This window comes from Giraffa tippelskirchi, chromosome 7 (genome assembly GCF_054371585.1).
Source record: "Giraffa tippelskirchi isolate mGirTip1 chromosome 7, T2T-mGirTip1v1.2.pri, whole genome shotgun sequence".
NCBI lineage: Eukaryota > Metazoa > Chordata > Mammalia > Artiodactyla > Giraffidae > Giraffa > Giraffa tippelskirchi.
In genome coordinates this window covers 131161555-131187729 of record NC_137281.1, presented here as the reverse complement: position 1 = coordinate 131187729, position 26175 = coordinate 131161555, and the positions used below count along the sequence as shown (strand labels likewise).

The 26175-nt window shown below is 38.4% G+C and overlaps 1 protein-coding gene and 1 pseudogene across 3 annotated transcripts in view; both read left to right on the top strand.

The window, feature by feature from the left end:
• The window catches only part of ARMH4 (armadillo like helical domain containing 4), a 138504-nt gene that overhangs the window by 14128 nt on the left and 98201 nt on the right, over window positions 1–26175 (top strand). For both annotated transcript variants that reach the window (XM_081509590.1, XM_081509588.1), the window contains exons 3-4: window positions 1035–1289; window positions 3576–3788. In XM_081509590.1, coding sequence (XP_081365716.1) covers window positions 1035–1289; window positions 3576–3788 — 468 coding nt within the window. The remainder of the gene's footprint in view (window positions 1–1034; window positions 1290–3575; window positions 3789–26175) is intronic.
• LOC145513391 (iron-sulfur cluster assembly enzyme ISCU pseudogene) lies at window positions 20782–24527 on the top strand (annotated as a pseudogene). Its single transcript, XR_014059355.1, has one exon. The product of XR_014059355.1 is annotated as an iron-sulfur cluster assembly enzyme ISCU pseudogene (transcript).

The window sequence follows — 26175 nt, the reverse complement described above, 5'->3', positions numbered from 1 at the left end:
CCTTGGGCAATGGCAAGATTTCCTTTCTCATGGCTGAATAATGTCCTCTGTGTGTGTGTGTGTGTGTGTGTGTGTGTGTGTGTCTTATCTTGTTTATCCATTCATCTGTTGAGGGATAAGTGCAGTTAGCACAGTGGTTAAGAGGGCTAACTATGTAAACTTAGTCAGGTTCCTTAGCTTCTCTACACCTAACTCATTTGTAAAATGAAGTAATACTAGCTGACATTTATTGAATACTTACCAAGCACTGGGTGTGTACTAAGTGTTTTACACGTGTTATCTAATTTAATTTTTTAAAAACTCTGGGGTAGATACTATTATTATTTCCATTTTACAACTTAAGGAAGCTCAAGGTCCAGAAACATTAAGTAATTCATTCAGAGTCACATAGATAGAAGATGGCTGAATCTGAATTGATACTCAGGCGGATTGGATCTGGAGCCTGTGCTCTTGGCCACTATGATATCTGGCTTCCATGGAATGATATTAGTACGTTCCTCCCCTTACATATGGAAGGATAAGATAATGCTCATCATGTGCTTAGCAGTATGTGTGTATGGCACATAATAGAAACTCACTAAACATTAGTTATTGTAACTAGTATTCCTTTAATTCAAAATGCCATCTTCCTGTCCCCTTCAGGGATGCACCTGTGAATATTAATATATATAAATGCTTCTGAGAATTTTTGAACTTAGTTCTGTATAATGTTTCCAAATAAACTGATTATGTTGATATTCATAAGGGGAAACTTAACTGTTGATTTCTTGTTTTAAATTTTATTTTATGTGTTTTGTATTATTGTCTTTATCTCTGTCTTAGATTGGTTCACCACTTACTAGATTGATTCACTACTCCTGAAAACAGCAACACTGAAAAATTTTATTTACTGGCAGTTCATTTCTGAGCCATCCCTTCTTGCTTCTCATTCCCTGAAATGACAGTCTGCTTTTCTTTAAATTATTAATTATATAGTGACTTTTTTAGGTATAGGGATTTAGTCTGTTTAAAAATGTTGTTTCTTGCCTTTTAAGACATCATCACTCAAGAAATGACAACAGCTGTTCAAGCAGCAGAAGCCACTGTATCTTTGGTGACGCAGGAACAGCAGGTTTCTACCCTCGAGGTCACCAGAGGCGAGGAGGAGACCAAGGGAGGGAGGGAGTTGCCCTCTGCCACAGAGGGTGCTCCTCCTGTTACTCAGCTGTCGAGAAGATGGGAGCCTCTGGCCACTGTGGTTTCAACGACACCCATCCCTGTCTCTTTCAAAGTTACTCCTGCTGTGGAAGGTCTGTAACAGAGGGAATTGAACTCAGCGTTTTGGGGGTGGATCTTTTCTGAGTTGATAAGGAATACAATGAGTGAGGCAAATGGCCTGGGGGTGAAACCAGCAAGAACCTGGGGTATGAAACCAGAAAAGACCTGGGTTTGTATCCCAGCATTGGCCCTCACTAGTATTGTGGCTTCAAGAAAGTTTCTTAATGTCTCCAAGCCTTGGTTTGTTCATCTTTAAATAATGCCTACCTGTCTTATAGGTTATTTTCAGGGTTTTAACAAATGTATACAGAGAACTTTCTATTACTATGTAGGAGACCCTCAGATACTCTGAGATCTTAAGGACAGTGAGGTTTTTGAATCTGAGTGATCATCAGAATCACCTGAGAATTACAAAAATTATTATTATTATTATTATTTAGTTATTTATTTTTGGGCTTCATGTCTCTGTTTCATCATTGGCCTAAGTATTAGATTGGCAAAAAAATTTGTTTGGGTTTTTCCATGACATCTTCTAAAAACCCGAGCAAACTTTTTGGCCAGCCCAGTAAATCCTACTTTTATTTATTACCTGAGTTATCTTTGACGGTGTAATAAATACCTTCTGATCCTGCATACCTGCTTCTCTCCCCACAAAACCCGTAGGATCTTGTTAGTAACTTACAGGTAACCCCATGGTCCTTCCCGTCTAAATCCCTTCCTCCTCTGTTAACCATTAGCCTGGATCTTCATTTCCTTGGCTTCCTTTTTGTTTCATTGTGTCTGGATGTACTCCTGATAATATACATTTAAAAGTTTTAGTTTTTTACTTTATAGAAACAGTATTGTGCTGTGGATAGCCTTTTGGGGACAACTTTTTTTTTACTTTCTCTTCTATGGCTACTATTTATTTACTGTGGTTCTTTTGGTTTGACTGCTTGTAATATTGCTCTATGAAAATATATCACAGTTTATTTACTCCATCTTCACCCAGTCTTTTCTAGTGATTTGCATTTGGGTCGTTTACAGGTTTGGCTATTGTGAACACGGCTGCCGTGAATATTCTTTTACATACTCTCCATTGCATGTGTGTAGGAGATTCTCTTGTGTATATATGTGGGAATAGGGCATATGAATATTTGACTTTAGGAGGCAATGCCTAACTGCTTTCCAAAATGATTGCTTCCATTTATACTGCCAACAGCAATGTATATGCTAATCTGTGGACCCATATCCTGGAAGCTTTCACAAATGGTTTCTCAGGCTTCATCACCAAGGAGGTTCTGATTAAGTTAAGTTGGGATATGCAGAAAGCATGAAAATCAACATTTCAAAATTACCTCAAAAGATTATGATGATCAACCAAGCTTGGAAAAATGCTGCTCTTCTAGAGCTTCTGGGTTTGGGGATACCTGGGGCTAATTTGGCTGCTTTAAAATTGAGCATATTCCAGACACAGATCTAAACTTTTACTCTTTGACTTGACTTTTGAAAGTGATCTTCTCATGCTAACTCGCTTCAGTTGTGTCCAACTCTCTGTGACCCCGTGGACTGTAGCCAGCCAGGCTTCTCTGTGCTTATGATTCTCCAGGCAAGAATACTGGAGTGGGTTGCCATGCCCTCCTCCAGGGAATCTTCCCAACCCAGGGATTGAACCTATGTCTTATGACTTTTGCATTGGCAGGCAGGTTCTTTACGTCACCAAAGTCATCTTTGGTGTATATTTAAATAAATTTTGTTAAATGTTCCATCTTTAGTAATAGGTTATATTGTTGTTGTTTAGCCACTAACTTGTGTTCGACTCTTTTGGGACCCTATGGACCGTAGCCTACCAGGCTCCTCTGTCCGTAGGATTTCCCAGGCAAGAATACCGGAGTGGGTTGCCCTTTCCTTCTGTAGGGAATCTTCCCGACCCAAAGATCAAACCCGTGTCTCCTGCTTGGCAGATGAATTCTTTACCACTAAGTCACCAGGGAAACCCCAGTAGGTTATATAAAATCCTATAAAATCCATAATATTGTCAATAGAATAAATGGGAGATTAAAATTTGAAACCAGAGTTCTTATTTGAGGTAGTGTATTTTTCCTGGAAGATAAGTATTTGCCTTGGGTAACTGAATTGATGCAGTGTGGGAGATGGAACTGGTCTAAGTGCCAAACCTACTGTATATGAGATACTGGTTTCATTAGTCATTTCTTGCTTAAAGAGTAAAAGCATATATTTAAATATTTATATTAAAATTTTAAATATTTAAATATTTATATTTAAATATTTCTCATTCGGATCATCTTTGGTCAAGTCATATCTCTTGTGTTCGGCAGACCTAATGGACACAGTCACGGGGCCGAATGAGGAGCTATTCACACCAATTTTGGGTTCTCCAGTGACGCCCCCTGGAATAACGGAGGAGGCACCCAGCACTTCCCCAGCGCTTGCTGATCCTGAGGCAGCTTCTGAAAGAAGAACTGCGGCTCCATCCTTTAGCTATGTTAACACAGCTGCCTCCTATGGCCTGGACCAACTTGAATCTGAAGGTATCAATGCTTTGAAGGGGATCTTTTCTAGGACAGATACAGTGAGTCACTGAGCAAATGTTGTTTTTGAGAAAAGATCAAGGAGAAGTGTGTTCAGTCTGTAGTGTTGGTGAGGGGTCAGTAGACTGTGGCCCGGCCAAATCCAGGCTGACATCTATTTTTGTATGACAAGCTCAGATTGATCTTTACATTTTCAAATGATTGGGAAAAAAAAAGTCAAATGAAGAATAGTATTTCGTGAGATGTAAAAGTTTTTATAAAATCGAAATTTCAGTGCTCCTAATTATAGCTGTGTTGGAATGCAGCCACATTTGTTCATTTGTGTGTTGTCTGTGGTTATTTATGTGCCAGTGTGGCAGAGCTGAGAAGTTGTGACAGAGACTAACTGCCCACAAAACCCAAAATATTTATGGGATGGCCCTTGACTGAAAAAACTCACTGACCCCTGCTTTCCATCAGTAACTCACAATTATGGTTGAACGTGAGAATCACCTTGGGGAGTTTTTAAAGGATTCTAATACCCGAGTCCTTCTCCCAGTGATTCTGATTCAGCTGGGATGAGATCTGGCATCAACATTTCCAAGAGTTTCTTGAGATGATTTCTGTGTGCAGGCTGAGTTGAAAAAACTGGTTTAAATGGAAAACTTGAGTTTCCCCACTGGATTTTCTTGGGCAAAAATTTTAATGTGGATTGTATTTTTGTAACAGTGCTCTGGTGGTTAATGCTGGGTCATTCTCCCTTAATTATATCTCTGGTTAGATGTTCCACTTTTTGGAGAAGGGCAGTCTTCCCACCTCTTAAGGCTGAGAAATTCATGCCAAATTTTACTTTCCAAGACATTGGCTTTGAGCATGAAAAATATGCTTGGGATACAGCTGCACATCCACGAATGAGAAAACTGGACATATAACGAAAGGTCGTGTAATTAATCAGCACTTTAGCAGGTGAACAGCTCCTGGCTAGATTGAAAAATGCCCAGTGATTTGTAAACTAATCTTGGATATAGGTAAGCTCTTGGGCACTAAATTAGCCATGGGTTTGAAGCATTGAAGACATAGGGTGTGCTGTTATTTTATATTTTGTCTACTCTGTAGCAGGGAAGGTGGTTCAGCCAGGTTTTCAGCAGGCTGTATTGCAGACTTTCAGGGTAATACTGGTAGTTTTCTGGCAGAGAAACATGACATTTTAGGAGGAATGTGAATTCCATGGAGTGCTGGTTTAAGAAATGGATCAAAGCAAGCTCAGAGGCTAACAGCTCTTGCTCTCCACATTAAGATAAGAACTTGGAATGTAGACTCGTATTAGCTGTCTGCCCTCCTTGATGCCATCTGGAAAGACCAGTTTTCCCCAAATTAACCGGAGTTACAGATGACAGCTTTCCCGGCAGGGCTCATTGAATCAGAGGAAAAAAATTGGATTTGTGAATAATCCATACTTGTGAAACTGCAATAATTTTCTAAATTTAGTTGATGATGGAAGTTGTATTGAGATGTGTGAGAATTTTCTTAACTTGCCTAAGATGTCCTGGAGTTTTAGTGCTTTTCTTCTACACGATTCAGTTCCAGCTTCTTTTTGAGAATATATTTTGTCAGTTTTTATCTAAGCTATGATCCTTGTCAAGGCTTTGAAAGATGTTTTTGGCTTAAAAATATTCTTTCTGCTACACTGTTGGGCTTAAGACAAGATTTTGAATAAGCACACCTTTTCTCCTAAGTACCAGGGAGTACAATTTTTATATTTAATTAGTATGCGTTAATAATGTCGTAATTAGTTTTATGCTGGTCTGTCAAACCCTCCGAAAGCAGAAGTGACTATACTTATTTAAATTGATAAATCGATAGATGCCTGGAGGCCTCTATTTTCAATGCATGCTTTTCCACCTTGTCCAGGAATGTAAGTGCAGCTTGAGGCTCTGACTGGGTGAAGTTATTTTAATTTTTCCATAGCAATGGACCCGGGGGAGGATAGTTTATTTTTACCTAGAACAGGATCATGTGAGGTGAAGTTGTCTACCTTTCAAATCTGAATCTCTGTGATGTGTTGATAAGTGACAGACAATTCTCCAGTTTAATGTGTGTGTTTATTTAATTATGTTATTAAAAAGTCTCTATATAGTTATTTGAATACCTCCCTTCCCACGTGGGGACACGAACATTTCCCCAGAGAATGGGGTATTTATCTCAATGAGATACAACGAGAGACCTGCCCCTTTTAGACACCATATACCCACGAAGCAAAAAATTCCGAAGAAATGTATGAATGTTTACCCTTTAAGGGATAGTCATGGCCCAGGTGAACATAAAATTCATTTCTGCTTGGTACCCTGTCTTGTCTTTTCCTTTGCATCACGATAACGTGATGACCAAGGGTGTGTATCGTTTTGTAGGACCGCTGTAACAGAGTACCTCAAACTGGGTGATTTAAACAACAGACATTGTTCTTTTGCAGTTTTGGAGCCTTGTAGCCTGAAATCAAGGTGTAGGCAGGGCTGTGCTCCCTCCAAAGCCTCTGGATGAGGGTCATCCTTGCCTCTTCCAGCTTCTGGTCCCTCGGGCATTCCCTGGCTTGTGGCAGCAGAACTACAGCTTCTGCCTCCTTCTCCACATCTCCTTCCTTTATGTTTCTGTGGCCAGATTTCCCTGTCTTATAAGGACATCAGCCATTGGGTTAGGACTCACCCTACTAACTACATCTCAACTTGATTACATCTGCCGGTACACTATTTCCCAATAAGATCATATTCACAAGTGTTTGGATGAGGACTTAAACATATTTTTCACACCATGGTGGGGTGGGGAGGTGTGGGGGCAGGTGCACAATTCAACTTGTAATAGCAGGTCTGCTTCTGAGGAGTTTTCCAGTTGGCTCTGAAGGCAGAACACCGCCTTGGGAGGTATGCACTGGTAGAGTGGGAAAGTTTGGTGTGTTTTACATTTCTCAAGCATTGAAGAAAACCTGCTTTTTTAAGTGCATAGTGCCCTGTGCCTATTTCAATAAGTCTTTTACCTTGTCAGCAAAAATGCAGTTTGAGTTTTGAAGGATAATGGTTTATCTTTACTTCTCTGTAATTTTTAAGGAAATAAATGCTTTCAGGATGATAAAAAATGCATTATACTTATCTCAGGCATAATTCTACTAGGGCTGTATTCAGCATCTTTGGAATTTAAACATAACAAAGTGTTCTAACTTTTAATTCAAAATTGGATAATAGCAAAACTTCCCAGGTGGTGCTAGTGGTAAAGAACGCCCTTGCTAATGCAGGAGACTTAAGAGAGGCAGATTCGATCCCTGGGTCAGGAAGATCCCCTGGAGGAGGGCACACCAACCAACTCCAGTTTTCTTGCCTGGATAATCCCACAGACCGAGGAGCCTGGAGGGCTATAGTCCATAGGGTCGCAAAGAGTTCACGACTGAAGCAACTCAACATACATAGTATAAATGTATATATATATATATACACACACACACACATATACATATATATATGCACATATATATATATACATAACCTAATTTTTGAACACGGATCTCTGTTTAGGTTGATACCATTTTTTGGTTAAATATTAATGTCTTTCTCTGCTCCAAAATGGCAGCTTAAAATTTCTGATTGCTGATGAAAACCTACTTGGAATATTTTCATTTGGGTTAGCTGTTTTTAAAATATTTTGAGACTAATATCAAATGAAGTAGAAATTTCAATATTTCTTACCAGAAGAAATTCTACTTTATGTATTTTAGAAATCCGACTGAGGATATCCAAACAAATCAAACTTATTTTGTTGTTGTTCAGTCACTTAGCCATGTCTGACTCATTGCGACCCCATGGACTGCAGCACGCCAGACCTCCCTGTCCTTCACTGTGTCCCAGAGTTTGCTCAGACTCATGTCCATTGAGTCAATGATGCCATCCAACCATCTCATCCTCTGTTGCCCTCTTCTCTTCCTGCCCTCAATCTTTCCTAGCATCAGGGTCTTTCCTAGCTGACAATGAGTCGGCTCTTTGCATCAGGTGACCAAAGTATTGGAGCTTCAGCTACAGCAATGAATATTCAGGGTTGATTTCCTTTAGGATTGACTGGTTTGATCTTCCTTCTGTCCTCGGGACTCTCAAAAGTCTTCACCAACACCACAGTTCAAAAGCATCAATTCTTTGATGCTCAGCCTTCTTCATGGTTCAACTCTCACAACTGTACATGACTACTGGAAAACTTATTTTGGCCTTTCCTATATTTCCACAGAAGATGGAAATTCATCTGTACTGTAAAACTGTAACAATAGTTCTGTAGGGTGGAAGATTGTGGCTTTAATAGTTCAATACTATTATTCATACCAGGTACTAGGTTTTAAGAACATGTGGGAAATAAAAGAATAAAAACGAAGGTTTCTCAGATGTTGTGATTAAGGTTTTGGTAGTCCTTCCTCACATCCCCAGCACTTCCTCCCATAATGTCTAGAAGCCAATATCTGGGCTTTCCAGCTAGTGGGAAATGGGAAACTGCTTGGTGCTCCCCATGGTGCTGACCGGACAGACTTGGGAACAGGGTGAATTTGCTTGGACTCTCCCAAGATGAGCCTGTTAGCTTATTGCTTTTCTGCAAGAGAAGAAACTCCAGTGTCTTTGATCTAGAGAATGTGAATTCTTGATTTGACTGGTCCTATTTACTGTCTTTCTATAGGTATAATAGACTGAGTATTGGGACTGTAAAGTCCTATGCCCTTATTCCAGACAATTCCCATTTCCTTATCTGTTTCAACACGCCTGTTTATTACAGAGTTTATAGAACAAACTCATAGTAATTGATGGAGAAGGCAATGGCAACCCACTCCAGTACTCTTGCCTGGAAAATCCCTTGGATGGAGGAGCCTGGTAGGCTGCAGTCCATAGGGTCGCTAAGAGTTGGACACGACTGAGTGTCTTCGCTTTCACTTTTCACTTTCATGCATTGGAGAAGGAAATGACATCCCACTCCAGTGTTCTTGCCTGGAGAATCCCAGGGATGGGAGAGCCTGGTGGGCTGCCATCTATGGGGTCGCACAGAGTCGGACACGACTGAAGCGACTTAGCAGCAGCAGCAGCAGCATAGTAATTGATGTGCAGGGGAATTATTCCCCCCTTTGTATGTATGATGCATGTTATATGTAAACATATGACATGTTACTTTAAAAATATATATAAAGAGGTTTTTAATTCTAGTTTCCAATAGGAAAACTATGTTTAATTTTTTAATATCTTGATTAAAAAATGAGACCAAATATATCATTTAACTTCAATTGTCTCTTTTCTGACAGCTTTTCCCTTGTTTTTCAAAGACCATTTTGACTGTCCTTATATTTAGGTTTTGAAAGATTGTATTTTTGACGTTTTTTCCCAGCAAAGCAGCACGTGGGGCAGAAGGCTGTCATTGCTCTGTCACTTGTTGTTTGATCTATTTCAGTGACAATCCATTTTCCTCCGTGCATGAATAGTTGTGTGTGCACATCTGTGTGTGTATGTGTTTAATTTCATGGATGTTTTCTCCACAGTCCTCTGAGGGCATTTCCTATATATATGTATATATTTGTGGCACCTCTTAATTTCCTCTGCTGAAGTGATAGTGATATTCTCTCTCCTTTCTTATCTGGAATTCTCAGTTATGCCTCGTCCTAGGATTCTCTCTATAATAACATAGGAATTTCAATAACATAGGAATTTCAGGAGAAAGTCATGTTTGAAAAGCATGCCTTTGTTCAGATGACATATCTTTCGGCAGTGTGGGACCTCATAATTGGTACTGAAATCAAGACGCTTAGTTTCTTTCTTTTACTGGTAAATCAGAAATGAATGGGGAAATGCATTCTTTAAGCAGCATTGTGGAGAAACCTCAGAGATATTTTTCTTTAATAGCTCCATTGAGGATTCTTAAGAGCTCATGTAATTTTTATGAGAGAAATGTTTGCTCTTCACCTGCACTGTAATTCACAAAATCAATTTTTTTGGCCTTTCCAGTATGCACTTCTTTTCAGAGAATATTTTCTTATTATTTTCTCAGTCCTCAAATAACTTTTCAATTCAGAAAGCAGCTAGAATGGATGAATGAGAAAATCAAAGAGGAGTCAAAGATCTCATTTCAAGGCCACGTTTATGAAGCCAGGTTTATGTGACTTATTTTTGGAAGCTATTATGTGGGTATAATATTAAAGATCCAGTAGAGTGTTGTAGATTTGAACTGTCCACTGTTACTTGTGATACTGTAGTATGAGGCTAAGGAGGTTCATGCTGCTTTTCACTCTGATCGTGTTAAGAATGAATACAAATTTTGGCTTTTCTTCTTGAAAATACTTTGGATTTAATTTTGCCTCAGTAACAGAGGCAATTTCAGTCGTTGATTACCTGTTATGGTAAGTCACTTTGTTGGGTTGTCCTGAAATCATCATACATTCTCTGGCATTTATGCTAGGTCTCTGTTCTTAAGTACTTGTGTGCTCTGTAAGCTAGTACAGTAAATTACTCAGCACTCAGATTAGTCAACATATGTCTGCTCTTAATGTTCACATAATCAGTGGTATTTCAGAAATAGTTAAAATCACAATAATATGATATGTTACCATAAAACTTTGCTACAAATTCTGCTGTTGAAGAAATATAACTAATATTCACTCTTAATTTTTTTGGTTTGCTTTCTTATCATAGGGCATTTATTTATTGATATAGTCACAGTTAAGTAAACATTATAAAACTGATTCTTCCCAGTTTTTTTCTATCTTTGTTGCTCAGCATCATAAAGTTACACTGCTTGGTAAAACTCACTCTCAGATACTTACGAAATTTCATATAATGGTTCATGATGACAAAAGCATTTAGCTTTGTACATATTCAGAGGTTTTGTTTATTCATTCATTTATGTGTATACTTAAGTATTTGGTGATTCAGATAATAATAATAAGTAGATTTTGTATAAATTTTAGTAGAAGAGTTATGATAAATCCATAAATAACAGATACACAAGGTAGAAGATGGGAAAGGATCACAAAAAAATTACAAGAGGCTTCTCTGGTGGTTCAGTGGCTAAGACTCTGCACTCCCAATGCAGGGGATCCGGGTTTGATTGCTGGTCAGAGAACTAGAACCTACATGCAACTAGAGATCTCACATGCTACAGCGAACATGGAAAATCCTGCTTGCTGTAACTAAGATCTGGTGCAGCCAAATAAACAAACAAACAAAAAGCAAACAAACAACAACAGCAACAAAACAATTATAGAGAAAGGACTGTGGAAGTTAGGAGAGAGAACTTAGCCCTAGCTTAGAGAAATACAAAATTGCTATTTATGCTTCAGAGTCGTGTGTGTATGTGTTTGTGTGTGTAGATTTGTGTGTATGTATGTATAAATATATGTATATGCTCATCATTCTTTTGATATTTACAGAAAAGTAAGTGGTAGGAGATCCAAAAGTGTGGAAAACATTGTAAGAGGTGATGGATTGTCCTTTATATATCACGCATGCCACACTACCATTCAGTTATTTTATGGGTATATGATCAAGCATATTTCTATAATTTTAGCTTGCTGGTTAAGTGAATTCTTTCTTTTTTATTCTCCCAGTTTTATTGGGATATAACTGATACACAGCACTGTGAAAATTTAAGGTGTACAGGATGATGACTTGACTTACATATACTGTGAAATGATTACCACAATAAATTTAGTGAACATCCACCATCTTATGTAGATATGAAATAAAAGAAAATGTTTTTATCCTTGTGATGAGAACTCTTGGGATTTACTCTTTTAAAAACTTTCATATATATCATGTACTAAGTTGCTTCAGTTGTGTCCGCCTCTTTGTGATCCTATGTATTGTAGCCCTCCAGGCTCTTCTGTCCATGGGATTCTCCAGGCAAGAATACTGGAGTGGGCTGCCATTTCCTTCTCCACATATATACCATACAGCAGTGTTAATTATATTAATTATGTTGCACATTACATCCCTAGTACTTACCTATCTATAACTGAAAGTTTGTATCTTTTGTCAGCCTTCCTTCAATTTTTCCTCCTCTTATCTCCTGCCTCTGATAACCACAAATCTGATCTCTTTTTCTATGAGTTTGTTTTTAAAGTATAATTGACTGACAACATTATGTTAGTTCCTGGTGCACAACATAGTGATTTGATATTTTTATACATTTCAAAATTATCACCATGATAAGCCTAGTTATGTCACCATGCAAAAGATACTTTGTCGTTATTGAGATGAATTATTTCTTAAGAATAGTTTTTAGAGGCAGCAACCAGGTACTCAGCCTCAGGCTAACAAATACCTGATTTATAGGAAATAGTGCCAGGTCTGTCCTGAGTAGGTTGTTCAGAGTTCTAGGCAAAAGGGTTGGTTTTTAGTGTTCCATCTGGGCTCATACTCCAGGGTTGACAATCCTGTGAGAAGTGGTCCAAGCAGGGCTTTCCATGTGTGGTGGTTTTTGCAGTTATTGAAACAAGCATGTAGCTTAGGATCCCAAACACAATGGGATGTGGAGATTTCAAAGACATTTTATATGTTTGTGGAAAATCAAAGTAGTTTTAAAAGCATGATTTTTCAGTATGAGGCTAGATGTAACTATCCTTTTTCTGGTATAATCATCGAGAATTTTATTGCAGCAGAGTGCGAATAATTATGAACCTTAACAATGTATGAAATAATGTAAGCATATTACCAACTGCATTTATCAGGCTATATTCATAACCATGAACCTATTTTGGCATCAGACTACTTATTATCATTAAAATGAATACATATCCCCAAAGGAAAAGATTAGAAGGAAAATATAATGCATCGATTTGACTGGTCTTACAAGCTTTTAAAAATTGTTCACACTTGGAAATATTAAATTTATCTTAAAACATTTACATTGATTCTGCCTACATTTACCTACTTTTTCTCTTTTAGCCACTGTTCCTTCTTTTAATTGTTTAACATCTCCAGACAAAACATTCTGTGGAAACTTCTTCTATAAAAATGGTATAAAGAAGGACTTCTCTGGCAGTCCAGGGAGTGTGGGTTCAATCCTTCATTAGGGAACTGAAATCCTGCAAAGGGCATAGTGTGGCCAAAACAAACACCCACACCCACAAACAAAAAACACTTTTAAACATTATAAAGAATCTTCATGGTTTTATCATGAGAAAGAGATTCTCCAGGTGGTCAGAGGTCCCCTCACTGCTCCCTCTGGGTGTTCTCAAGGTCTGTTTCACATGCTCTCTGCATCCTGTTTCCTGTTAATACTCCAACTCGAGCACAGATGAAAACTCTCTCATTTGTTTCAGCTAAGATTAGTAGAAATTTAAAAAATACGTAGCTCAAACCTAAGGGAACACAAAGCAAATAAACTAAGAAAATAAAAGAAACATAAAATGCATTCAGTTCAGTTCAGTTCAGTCACTCAGTCGTGTACGACTCTTTGCAACCCCATGAATCGCAGCACGCCAGGCCCCCCTGTCCATCACCAACTCAAACTTTTGAGTTTACCCAAACTCCTGTCCATCGAGTCAGTGATGCCGTCCAGCCATCTTATCCTCTGTCGTCCCCTTCTCCTCCTGCCCCCAATCCTTCCCAGCACCAGGGTCTTTTCCAATGAGTCAACTCTTCGCATGAGGTGGCCAAAGTATTGGAGTTTCAGCTTCAACATCAGTCCTTCCAATGAACACCCAGGACTGATCCCCTTTAGGATGGACTGGTTGGATCTCCTTGCAGTCCAAGGGACTCTCAAGAGTCTTCTCCAACACCACAGTTCAAAAGTATCAATTCTTCGGCACTCAGCTTTCTACACCGTCCAACTCTCACATCCATACATGACCACTGGAAAAACCATAGCCTTGACTAGACGGACTTTTGTTGGCAAAGTAATCTCTCTGCTTTTAAATATGCTATCTAGGGTGGCTGTAACCTTCCTTCCAAGGAGTAAGTGTCTTTTAATTTCATGGCTACAATCACCATCAGCAGTGATTTTGGAGCCCAAAAAAATAAAGTCTGACACTGTTTCCACTGTTTCCCCATCTATTTCCCATGAAGTGATGGGACCAGATACCATGATCTTCGTTTTCTGAACGTTGAGCTTTAAGCCAACTTTTACACTCTCCTCTTTCACTTTCATCAAGAGGCTTTTTAGTTTCTCTTCACTTTCTGCCATAAGGGTGGTGTCATCTGCATATCTGAGGTTATTGATATTTCTTCCGGCAATCTAGATTCCAGCTTGTGCTTCTTCCAGCCCAGCTTTCTCAGAATGTACTCTGCATATAAGTTAAATAAGCAGGGTGACAATATACAGCCTTGACGTACTCCTTTTCCTATTTGGAACCAGTCTGTTGTTCCATGTCCAGTTCTAACTGTTGCTTCCTGACCTGCATACAGGTTTCTCAAGAGACAGGTTAGGTGGTCTGGTATTCCCATCTCTTTAAGAATTTTCCACAGTTTATAGTGATCCACACAGTCAAAGGCTTTGACATAGTCAATAAAGCAGAAATAGATGTTTTTTTGGAACTCTCTTGCTTTTTCGATGATCCAGCGGATGTTGGCAATTTGATCTCTGGTTCCTCTGCCTTTTCTAAAACCAGCTTGAACATCTGAAAGTTCACGGTTCATTACAGGGTACAAATTTCTCTCTGATCTTACCTTAGCTAAGGAGCTCCCAGGGCTCCCAGCCCTTGACTCATTCCATGCTCTGAGAAGGTTTTTAATATTTACTACCCAAACCTCTGAAACAGTTTTTCAGGCACCTTGCTATGCTTTCTGGTTTCACATCTCTTGACTTGCTTCCTATTCAGAGGGTAACTTCTCATTCTCTCTTCCCCATCCCTCCCCGCCATGTGGAAGAGCCAAGACAAAGATGCAGATTTCCTCTAGAGCCTACCACCAAGTAGGGAATCCCCAACCCCATTTAAATATTATCTGTCCTGCTTTCCAAGATGAAGGAGACACCTTCTATCCCTAGGCAGTTGACAACCAGGCAACCATCATGATTGACCCCATGTACATCCCACTCTTTAGAGGAAATCCCATCTCTGTTAAAAGCATGTCATGATTCATGTTTGGGCAATATCACACTGTTCTCACTATACAAGAAATACACCTGTATAGGGTCATTCTGTCACATCCTATAGCAAATAATATTCAGTATGATACTGCACCATCAACAGAGGGCTATGAAGTGAAAAGAAGAGAGGAAGGAGAAATAGAACCTGTTCAGCTTAAACTTATCTTTCTTTCTGTTTTATATTGGAGTATAATTGATTTACAATGTTATGTCAATTTCTGGTTTACAGCAAAGTCATGTAGTTATACATATTCATGTATCTATTCTTTTCTAGATTCTTTCTCATATAAGTTATTACAGAATATGGAGTAGAGTTCTCTGTGCTATATACGGTAGGTCCTTGTTGACTGGCTATTTTATAAATGGTAGTATGTATATATCAATTCCAGCCTCCTAATTTATCTCTGCCTTCAACCTTTCCCCTTTGGTAACCATAAATTTGTTTTCTAAGCCTATGAGTCTGTTTCTGTTTGGAAAGTAGCTTCATTTGTAGCATTTTTTTAGGTTCCAGGTATAAGTGATGTCATATGACATTTGTCCTTCTCTGAATTGCTTCCTTTAGTATGATAATCTCTAGGTCCATCCATGTTGCTACAGATGGCATTATTTCATTATTTTTTAGGGCTGAGTAATATTCCACTGTATGTATGTACCACATCTTTATCCATTCATCTGTTGATAGTCGTTTAGGTTGCTCCCATGTCTTGGCTATTGCACGTAGTGCTGCAGTGAACTTTGGGGTGTGTATATCTTCTTGAATTATGGTTTTCTCTTGATATGGGATTGCTGGATCATATGGTAGCTCTATTTTTAGTTTTTTAAGAAACCTCCATATTGTTCTCCATAGTGGCCATATCAACTTACTTTCCCAACAACAGGGTTACCTTTTCTTCATGTCCTCTCCAGTATTAATTGTTTGTAGACTTGTTGGTGATGGCTGTTCTGGCCAGTGTGAGATGACATGTCATTGTAGTTTTGATTTGCATTTCTCTAATAATTAGTGATGTTGAGCAACTCTTCATGTGCGTTTTGGTCATCTGTACGTCTTTTCTTTATGAAGCTTCTCAGACCACACAGCCTTCATTGAGGAATAATACAGACTAGCAAAAAATTAACTCTGATTATGGTCTCAAATGAACATACCTGAGTTTAAGTTTTAGTTTCATTGTGAATAAGCATCATGATCTTGATCAAACTATTTAATTTCTTTAGACTTCAGTTTTTCTATCTGTGTAAAGTAGAATTGGTGTTCCTGTCTCTTATTATGAGATTAAAATGAGAACTTGTATGTAGTAAATACATATGTGACATAGAGTAAATGCTTAATAAATATGAACATTTTATATCATTTATCAATTAAAATTATGTGTTGTGATCATGTACTATTGTGTATTAATAATTATAATGAAATATTCATATCCTCTGTATGCAACCAGTAGGTTAGGGGCCAGGTAGATAGTGTAAGTGAACAAAAAGGAAGGTGCCCAGGACAGTAGACAGTGGTGAATGTGTCTAGTAGAGAGCACATTCCTCTACTGCGTGCTTCCTCTGATCTAGGTGGGTTCTGCTTGTAATTGTTGCCAGAGGAGAATGTAAATTTGGTGATACCAGATCTCAGATTTTTTCCAAGATAAGCTGAAAATTCCAATTTTGTATGAAATATTCTGATTTTTTTTTAAGTGCTGGAAATCAGCTCAAGTATTTACTTATCCTATTTCATTTTTTATTGGTATGCACGCCTGAAGTGAATCTGTCTTCCCAGCCATTGATCATCAGTTTCTGCTCTTAACTTAATTCTCCAAACCTCTTTAAGGGCAGGGTCAGAACTTTCTGCCTTGTGTCCACGATGGCTGTAGGTACCTGGTGCTGGGTAAGTGATAATCGGCAGTGGAATGTATGGTTTTAGGACCATTATCTTGTTTAATTAATGTGCTTTCTACTTGACTTACTCTGTTGGTGGTGGTTGTTTTAAATTCAGTGCTTATTTTGTATCTGAAGTTGAGCATTTTCTATGTGAACAAAGCAGTGGCTCCCAACTACCTTCTGTTAGAAATCTAGTAGGCATTTGCTTAGATTTGTTGCATTCCATTGTGGGGTTGAACATTATTTCATTTTCTTCTTATTGGAATCTATAGTGATACCTGGACTCAGGTATGGGGAACTCAATATGAACGATTCTTTTTTAAAATAATTAATTAATTATTTTGGCCGCGTTGGGTCTTAGTTGTGGTGTAACGGCTTTTCGTGGAACACGGGCTTTTCTCGTTGCAGTGCTCAGGCTCTAAAATGCACGGGTGCAGTAGTCGTGGGGCGCTGGCTCTCTAGTTGTGGCATGAGGGCTTAGTTGCCCCGCGGCAGGTGGGATCTTAGTTCCCTGACCAGGAATCGAGCCTGCATTCCCTGCATTGCAAGGCGGATTCTTAACTGTACCTGAACCACCAGGGAAGCCCTTTAATTGATTCTTTAAGACCACTTTGAGAAGCCAGAGTGGAAGGGAGGGAAAAAATGATAAGGAGAGAGGAGGGAGATCCTGATCTGGAAAAGTGAAAGTGAATGTCGCTCAGTTGTGTGTCCGACTCTTTGCTACCCCATGGACTGTAGCCCGCCAGGCTCCTCTGTCATGGGGTTCCCCAGGCAAAAATACTGGAGTGGGTTGCCATGCCCTCCTCCAGGGGATCTTCCCCACCCAGGGATTGAACCCAGGTCTCCTGCTTTGCAGGTGGATTCTTTACCATCTGAACCTAGAAATGTTATTGGAGTTAATTTGTTCAAAGATCATTTCCCCTCATGGGCCACTCTCATTTGCCACCTGGGGGTGACAAAAGCGTGCAGATGAATTTTCCTTAAAAAGTTGATACCATATTCATTTGAAGTGTATGCATAATACAAATTAATAAAAATTACATTGTAGTCCTATGAAGGCATTATTTTGAAGAGGAAGATAATGAATTAGAGTTCTGTTCAATTTTTTTCAATCACCATATGTTGAGGGCTTATTTTGTACAAGGCACAATGCTTGATCCTGTGGGTAGGGCACAAAGAAGAGTAAGACAGAATCTCTGGTTTCAAGCAGATAAAGATACACAGGTATGATAAAACAAACACATTTCCATTAATTAATTTGTAAACCTCATTTTGAATTAGTTGAGTCATGTTTTAAAGTTTGAAGGGGAGATCTACTTTCTTAGATACTTTTGCAAAATTAATAATCAACCTAACCAATCCATGACTTATCTTTTGAATGTATGTGGATTATTATTTAAAAGATATTTTTTTATTTTTAAAAATTTTTGGTTGCACTAGGTCTTCGTTGTTGCATGAGGGCTTTCTCTAGTTGCAGAGAGTGGGAGCTACTCTTTCTTGCAGTGCACAGGCTGCTCATTGCAGTGGCTTCTTCTTGAAGCCAGGCTCTAGGTGCATGGGCTTCAGTAGTTGCAGCATGTGGACTCCGTAATTGTGGCTTTCTGGCTCTAGGGTGTGCAGACTTCAGTAGTTGTGGCACAGGGACTCATTAGTTGTGGCTCACCGGCCCTAGAGTGTGCAGGCTTCAGTAGTTGCAGCATGTGGCTCAGAAGTTGTGGCACATGGGCTTAGTTGCTCTGCTGCATGTGGAATCCTCCTGGACCAGGGATTGAACCCATGTCACCTACGTTGGCAGGCAGCTTCCCATCCCTGTGCCAAGTTCCTATGTGGATTATTATGCATAAGTTTTGTATATGTTTGCTTAGAGTAAATATTTCTTTTCTAAATACTGTGGAGAAAGGTTTTGTTCTGGATGGCTCAGAATTTATAGATACAATAATATTAAAGCTTTTCTGTTTCTCTTTATAGCACCCTTGATAAATAGAACAATATTGCTGTAGCCTCACTTTCCAAAGGGAAATACATAAGAGTCTGTCATCTGAATCCAAAGTGAGTTGTTTAATGAATAGAAGCTAGATTTAAGAACTTACATAACTTGTTTCAGTGCTCTCTCTATTAAGATAACTCAATTAAATTAGGGGCAGGATTTATACAAGATAATAGAGAACACCAATTATATGGGGTCAAGGCTGAAAAGAGTTTATGTACTGACCAGTAAATGTGAGGTTAGTTATGTGGACTGATCTTTTTAGCTTGCTAACCAGATACAGGAGATGACATTATCAAGAGCAGAATCCTCTAAAGAAAGTAATGTTAAATTAAATAAGAAAATATTTAAACATCTTTATGAAATATGGGTTGAATCCAAAATATCTATCAAGGGGGTGTTTGAAGTGCACGAATTATCTTGTCTCAAACAAGATATAAAATTTTTTCGTGTATGTACCTTTTAAATATTGTGAAAGTTAGAATGGAGGAAATTACTAATGATTATGTTCACTATTACAGAGTTAATGGAAAGTTTGAACTTTAGTAAAATGTTTTCAAGAAATTTGTATAGATTAATATGAGAGGTTTAAAAAAATCACTGTGAGGGATTTTAAAAAGAGAGAATTAAAGCAATTAACAGAAATATTTAAAGCAGAATGTTTAATAAGCAGTAACATTTGAGATTTTATCTAATTTAAAAATGCACTACAAATTACAGATGCTCTTATGAGTGAAATCTGGAATTTGAAAATGGTGTTTGAAAAGCCAGTAAGCTCTCATTCAGCTTACTGGACCTACTTTAAATGTAGATGGTATGGATACTTTTGGAAACTCACTGTTTGGATTTCAGTTTCTGATGAAGACTCTGACAGACCCAGCCATAGCAAAATGACTAGATCTTGCATAAAACACACACTTTAGTACATTAATGAGATTGCAATCAGAAAAAATCTTCAAAGATTGTACTTTTTAGCTTGATCCATCCCAAAGTGAGCTGAAACCTAGCAAGTGAGCTGTAAGGAGTAAGCAAATCAGAAAGGGAAAGGCACTCTAGGACAATAGTAATACCAGGAGTCAACATCTGAACTTGTAGCAGGAAGAGGAACCCAGGCTGAAATTCCCACATTAAGGCTGTGTCTTTAAGAGGGGAATAAAGCAGTTGCAGGTTTGTGTCACAACCTGAATCCCTACAGAAGCAGAGGTAAATCTTCGCTGGAGAAGAGCATGCCCAGTTGAAATGCATTGTTTTCCCACAGATTAAAATCAAGCAAATGTAGTCTCATAATAAAAGATCACTAAACTGTCAAGGAAACAAACAGCCATGACTGAGAGTCAGCAGAAAAGTCAAATAATTGATTGACCTACTCCTTATCCAGGACCTTAGATACTAAAATGATCAGAATAGAGCATGAAATAACCATGTATAAAAAGATTAAAAGAAAGAAAAGATGAAATCACAAAAATTGTCAATAATAAGAGACTGACAAAAATGACCCAGCAGGTTTTTTTTTAAAGAACAAATAAAGCATTTAGAAATAAAAATAAAATTGTTGGGGGAAAACTGTTGACAATTAAATGGTTAAATATGCAATAAGAGAGTTTGTGAATAGGAAGATCAGTTTGAAGACATTACAAACAGTGTGGTACCAACAGACAGCAAATGAGACAACAAGAGGGAAAAGCACAGAAAAAGTGGGACACATAGAGGAACAAATTCAAATATGTCAATAACGACAATAAATACAAGGGAACTAAATATGGTGTTAGCTGTGGGATTTTTATAGATGTCTTTTATCAGGTTGAGAAAGTTTCTGCCTTTTCCTAGTTTGCTGAGACTTCTGTTTTTGTTTGTTTATTCTTTTTTTTTTTTTTGGTCATTAATGGATATTGGATTTTATCAAGTGCTTTTTCTGAATCTGTGTTTGTGTACATACTGAGATGATGATATGGTTTTTCTGTTAATATGCTGAGTTATACTGATTGATTTTTGAATGCTAAAAGAACTTTGTATTTTGGGGATAAGCCCAACTGTATCATCCTTTTAATGTGTTGGTTTCAATTTGCTTAAGCTTTCAAACAAAATAAAATAAGAAAATGCACAACATAAAAAAATACTGTACCAAACTATTAGAGAATACACAATACCTTAAAGCACACAGTAAATATTTACAGAAACTGATCATGTGCTAGACCATAAAGCCATCTTGACAAATTTCAAGAATGATACCATGCAGGCCAATTCTCTGATGTCTGCTTAATTTAGACATTTAAAATAAAAAGATAAATTGTCCCATACCTTTGAAAATTAAAAAAAAATACTTCTAAGTAATTTATGTATCATTATAGTATAAAATAAGAGTACTTAAAAGTGAATCCTAGTGAAATATTGTTTCAAAACTTGTAAGATGAAGATAAATGGATATTTAAAGGGAAATAGCCTTTATGGAGTAGGAAATGGCAACTCACTCCAGTATTCTTTTTTTTTTTTAATCTATTTATTTATTTGGCTGTCCTGACTCTTAGCTGTGGAATGTGTACTCGTAATTGCGGCATGTGGGATCTAGTTCCCTGACCAGGGATTGAACACAGGCCCCTTGCAGTGTCTTTGCCACTGGACCACCAGGGAAGTCCTGCACTCCAGTATTCTTGCCTGGAGAATCCCATGGACAGAGGAGCCTGGCAGGCTACAGACCATGGGGTTGCAAAGAGTCAGACACTACTGAAATGATTTCGCATAGCACGTTTAGCCTTTAAAGCTTCTACTATAAAAGAAGAAAGTCTGAGAATTAATGTCCCAGGCAGCCTCCACCTTAAGCTATAAAAACAAAAGAACCCCAAAGAAAATAGAAGGAATAGAAGTAATAAAAATAAGATTTCATTATTTTACTTTTCCATTTCACTGATCCGTGACAGCTTGACTAAGATTTTGTAAAATTTGTATGGAAGAACAAGAGTTCAGGAAATAATTGCCAGTCAGTGCACTGCTAAAGAAAAGGATTAGAGGAGAGAGACACTTGCTCTATCAGATATTAGGTAATAAAACTCTTAATAGATCTTTATATATTTAGGCAAGGTGGTCATGGACAAGGATAATTAAAATAACTAGTGGAACAGAATAGAGAGCCTTGAAACACACACACTCTTACAGGGGTTCTTGATGTAGGAGAGAGACGGTTTTACAGAGCAGTGGGGAAGGCATTTTTTTTTTCCCCATAAAAGTTCTGGGACAATTGGTTGTCCATATAGAAAAAATTAAATCAGAGTGAATATAACCTGATATACAGAAACTGATTCCATATGGTCTTAAACTGATGTGAAACATGAAATTCAAAAACTTGAGAAAAATTATTGAATATCTCACTGCACTAATGGTACAGAAGGATTTTTTAAAGTCACGACACAAAAATTGCTCACCACAAGGAAAATGTTGATTAATTCAGCTGAAACTGAAAACTTTTATAAGAAGTTAACTAGAAAGGCAGTGAACGTACAACTTCTAAAACTGGGGAAGGTTGGGAATTCCCTGGTGTTCCAGTGGTTAAGGTGCTGGTCTTTCACTGCTGTGGGTTTGGGCTCAGTCTCTGGTGGGGGAACTAAGATCCCACAAGCCACGTGGCCAAAACAAAAACAAAAAACTAGGGTAGGTATTTGTAATACATATAATTTTGTAATACATGTAACTGATAAAGGATTGTGTCTAGAATAGTGAGAACTCCAAAAAATCAATAGGGAAATGACAGACTACCCAAAAGAAGGAGGAGCAAATGTGATTAGGCAGAGTTACACAAACTTATGATCAAATATACAACCTCAGAAATAATTTAATTACAAAAATGCAAATTACCTCTACAGTGACATACCATTTTATACACACTGGATTTAAAAAAAAAGTATGACAATAACAAAAGTTGGTGAGGATGTGAAGCTAAGGAAATATATCTAGACATTATTTAGAATGTTGAACACTTCCATTCCTTTGACTGAGCAAATCTACTTTTAGGAACATGCCCTAAGGAAACCTTTGAATACATCTATTAGAGATCATATATGAATGTTCATAACAGTACTATACATACCAGCAAAAAATTGGCAACAACTAAATAACTCAAAAGTTTATTCACATAAGGCCAAATAAATAGTGACATGCTTGCAAAATGGAATACCATAAATTGGTGAAATTTACCAACTGGTATTTTGTTAGATGTGTGAAACTTAAAATCATAATTTTGAGTGGAAAAAGAGATCCTGAAATGAAACATTCAGTAATTTTTTTCTCCATTACATGCTTCTTGTTGTTTTTCCAAAACGTTTTTTAAAATTGAAGTATAATTGATTTACAGTGTTTCAGGTATACAGCAAAGTAATTCATCATTCAGTAATTTTTTATGACATTCAGGGGAAGTAGGTGGTTAAGATGATAGAGGAATATGCAAATAGATGCCACAGTATTAGTGATATTCCAGTTTTTTTTTTAGCTGAATGTGAGTTCTCTGGGATTTATTTCATTATTAAGTTTAACAGCACAAATATGATCTATATTCTCTTGTATATATCTAATATTACATGATAAAAATGTGAAAACAGTTGGCAGAAATGCTTAAGTTTTAAGAAATGTAATGAAATTCTATAAAGTCTAAGTCAGCTTAACATTGTGAGCTGCTGAATTTTGTGGTCATTATTTCAGTAGTTTCTGGGGTTCTTCAATCCCTTCCAATCCCAGGGAGCCATCTGCTGGAGAATTGCTTCAACTCCTTAAAACAAGATTCATTTTCTTTTCTGGCTTTTAAGTTTTGCACCTAATTTGATGCCCAAATTAAAAATAAATTGGAGGCAGGTGCAAGCCCGCGAGATGGTGGCGGCTGGAGCCGGCGGTCTGAGGTGGGCGGTGTTGGCCCTGCTGCTCCCGGCCCCGCGCCTGCCCGCCCGGGAGCTGTCAGCTCCCGCTCGGCTCTATCACAAGAAGGTTGTTGATCATTATGAAAATCCCCGAAACGTGGGGTCCCTTGACAAGACATCTAAAAATGTTGAGACTGGATTGGTGGGGGCTTCAGCTTGTAGTGATGTCATGAAATTACAGATTCAAGTGGATGAAAAGGGGAAGATCGTGGATACCAGGTTTAAAACATCTGGCTGTGGTTCTGCCATTGCCTTCAGCTCGTTAGCCACCGAATGGGTAAAGGGGAAGACGGTGGAGGAAGCCTTGACCATCAAAAACACAGATATCGCCAAGGAACTGTGCCTCCCACCTGTGAAACTGCACTGGTCCATGCTGGCTGAAGACGCCATCAAAGCCGCCCTGGCTGATTACAAACTGAAAACAGAACCCCAAACAGAAGAGGCCGAGAAGAAATGAGCCCCTGGTGATGCCTCGAAGGTCCCACAGGCTGCCAGCCCCCCAGCCATGCAGATACATAGGTGTTCAGAAGCCCTCGTGCTACAATAAAAGCGCTCTGAGACCCGCACATTTGCTGCTCATGATGTGACTCTAACTCAAGCAAAATACACAGCCTAGTTCCGAACCCAGTAGTTTTTTGCAGCTCACTTTCATCGCCTTAACCTTGCGTGTGTCTATTTCGATTTGTGTGTATGACCCTAAAACTGAAATCAGTAGTGAATTCTCTATTGATTTGGGTAGTAGTGAACTGCACAATATCTAATTTTACCTGAGTCTTTTGGGGGAAGATTACCAGTAGAATGCCTTGGTAAGATTACTTGGTAGGACCAAATAGTGTACACTTATTGTACATAAAACAGATTTTGCACCTATATAATAAATAAAGGAATGTTGTAAGACAAAATAAATAAATAGGAAAATAAAAATAAAATGGAAAATTAAAGCAGTAGCATCCTTCGTGCTTTAGTTGCTCTTTATGTGTAGAAACCATTCTGCTACAGTGGCTTTTGATTATATTGTATAGGGGCTCCCAGGAAAACACATGCCAACAAACATTTCTCCTTTTAAAAATCTGGCACTGGGATCTGTCAGAGCCATTACTTTTATAGGGGAAATGGGAGAAAGACTCATATATATATGCTTAGCTTCTACCCAGAGAATTCACCCTGTTTCTTTTCATTGTATCCTTCATCTTCACATGCCCTAATTTAGGTGGCTTAGTTTTAATTTTAAACTTTGTAAAGAGAAAGAGAGGTTTGACTGTTAAACCTAATGAATAAATAGGCAAAAAACAAGGATTCAAATTAATCACTGCTGTTCCAAACAGTGTTAGTCACTCAGTTGTCTCTGACTCTTTGCGACCCCATGGACTGAAACCCACCAGGCTCCTCTGTCCATGAAATTCTCCAGGCAAAAATACTGGAGTGGGTAGCCATTCCCTTCTCTAGGGGATCTTCCCAACTTTGGCTACCAGATGTGAAGAGCCAACTCATTGAAAAAGATCCTGATCCTTGGAAAGATTGAAAGCAAAAGGAGAAAAGGATGGCAGAGGATGAGATGGTTAGATAGCATCACCGACTCAATGAACATGAATTTGAGCAGACTCTGGGAGATAATGAAGAACAGGGAAGCCTGGTGTGTTGCAGTCCATGGGGTTGCAAAGAGTTGGATGTGACTTAGCAACTGAAAAATTAACAACAGCAATTCCAAAGAGACAGAAATTTCAAGTAGGAGCCTATTCTTACTCTAAGTCAAGGATAGCCAGGTCATGTTGGGGAACAATTGTTACTGGTGGAGTTCTTCCTACTCCTATTATTGGGATGACAAATTCTCAACCAAGTGTTCCCCTTGGACTCATTAGTAATACTCTGGAAATGCTAGCTGTGTCTCTATCTTCTGGAACTCTAAAATTGTCTAAACTGTGATACAAATGGAATGAGAGAAATGGAGCATCTTTGGTGGGAACTGCTTATTAAATATCAACTGGACTTTGCAATAGAATCAGATTACTCAGGCCAGGACCACAGGACAAACTTTCTCCAATATCTTCTATTGATTTTGTTGGGGGAATCATGGCCCTGGCCCTGAAAGGAATGAAAACTTTTAGCTTTGGTAACCATAGGTATAAATGTTTGCAATAAATAAAGAAAAGAGGCCTGACCTAGAGAGTAAAAAATTTGGGGTTTCACAAACTCGTTTGAGGCTCTGCTGTGATATTTGAACACCCAAGGCAGTATATCACCAGTAAAGTAGACTGTAAGTAATACAGAATTTATAAAACTTGCTCTGCTTAGTCAAGTATGTACATTTGGAGGATAATGCCTGCACAGGCTTCTCACTGCAGTGGCTTCTCTTATTGTGGAGCATGGGCTCTAGGGCTCGAAGACTTCATTACTTGTGGCTCCTGGGCTCTAGAGCACAGGATCAATAGTGGTTGCTCACAGGTTTAGCTGCTCCACGGCATGTAGGATCTTCCCAGACGAGGGATCAAACCTGCGTCTCCTACACTGGCAGGCGGATTCTTTACCAGTGAGATACTAGGGAAGCCCTGAGCAATGCTTTTTTCTACAGGTT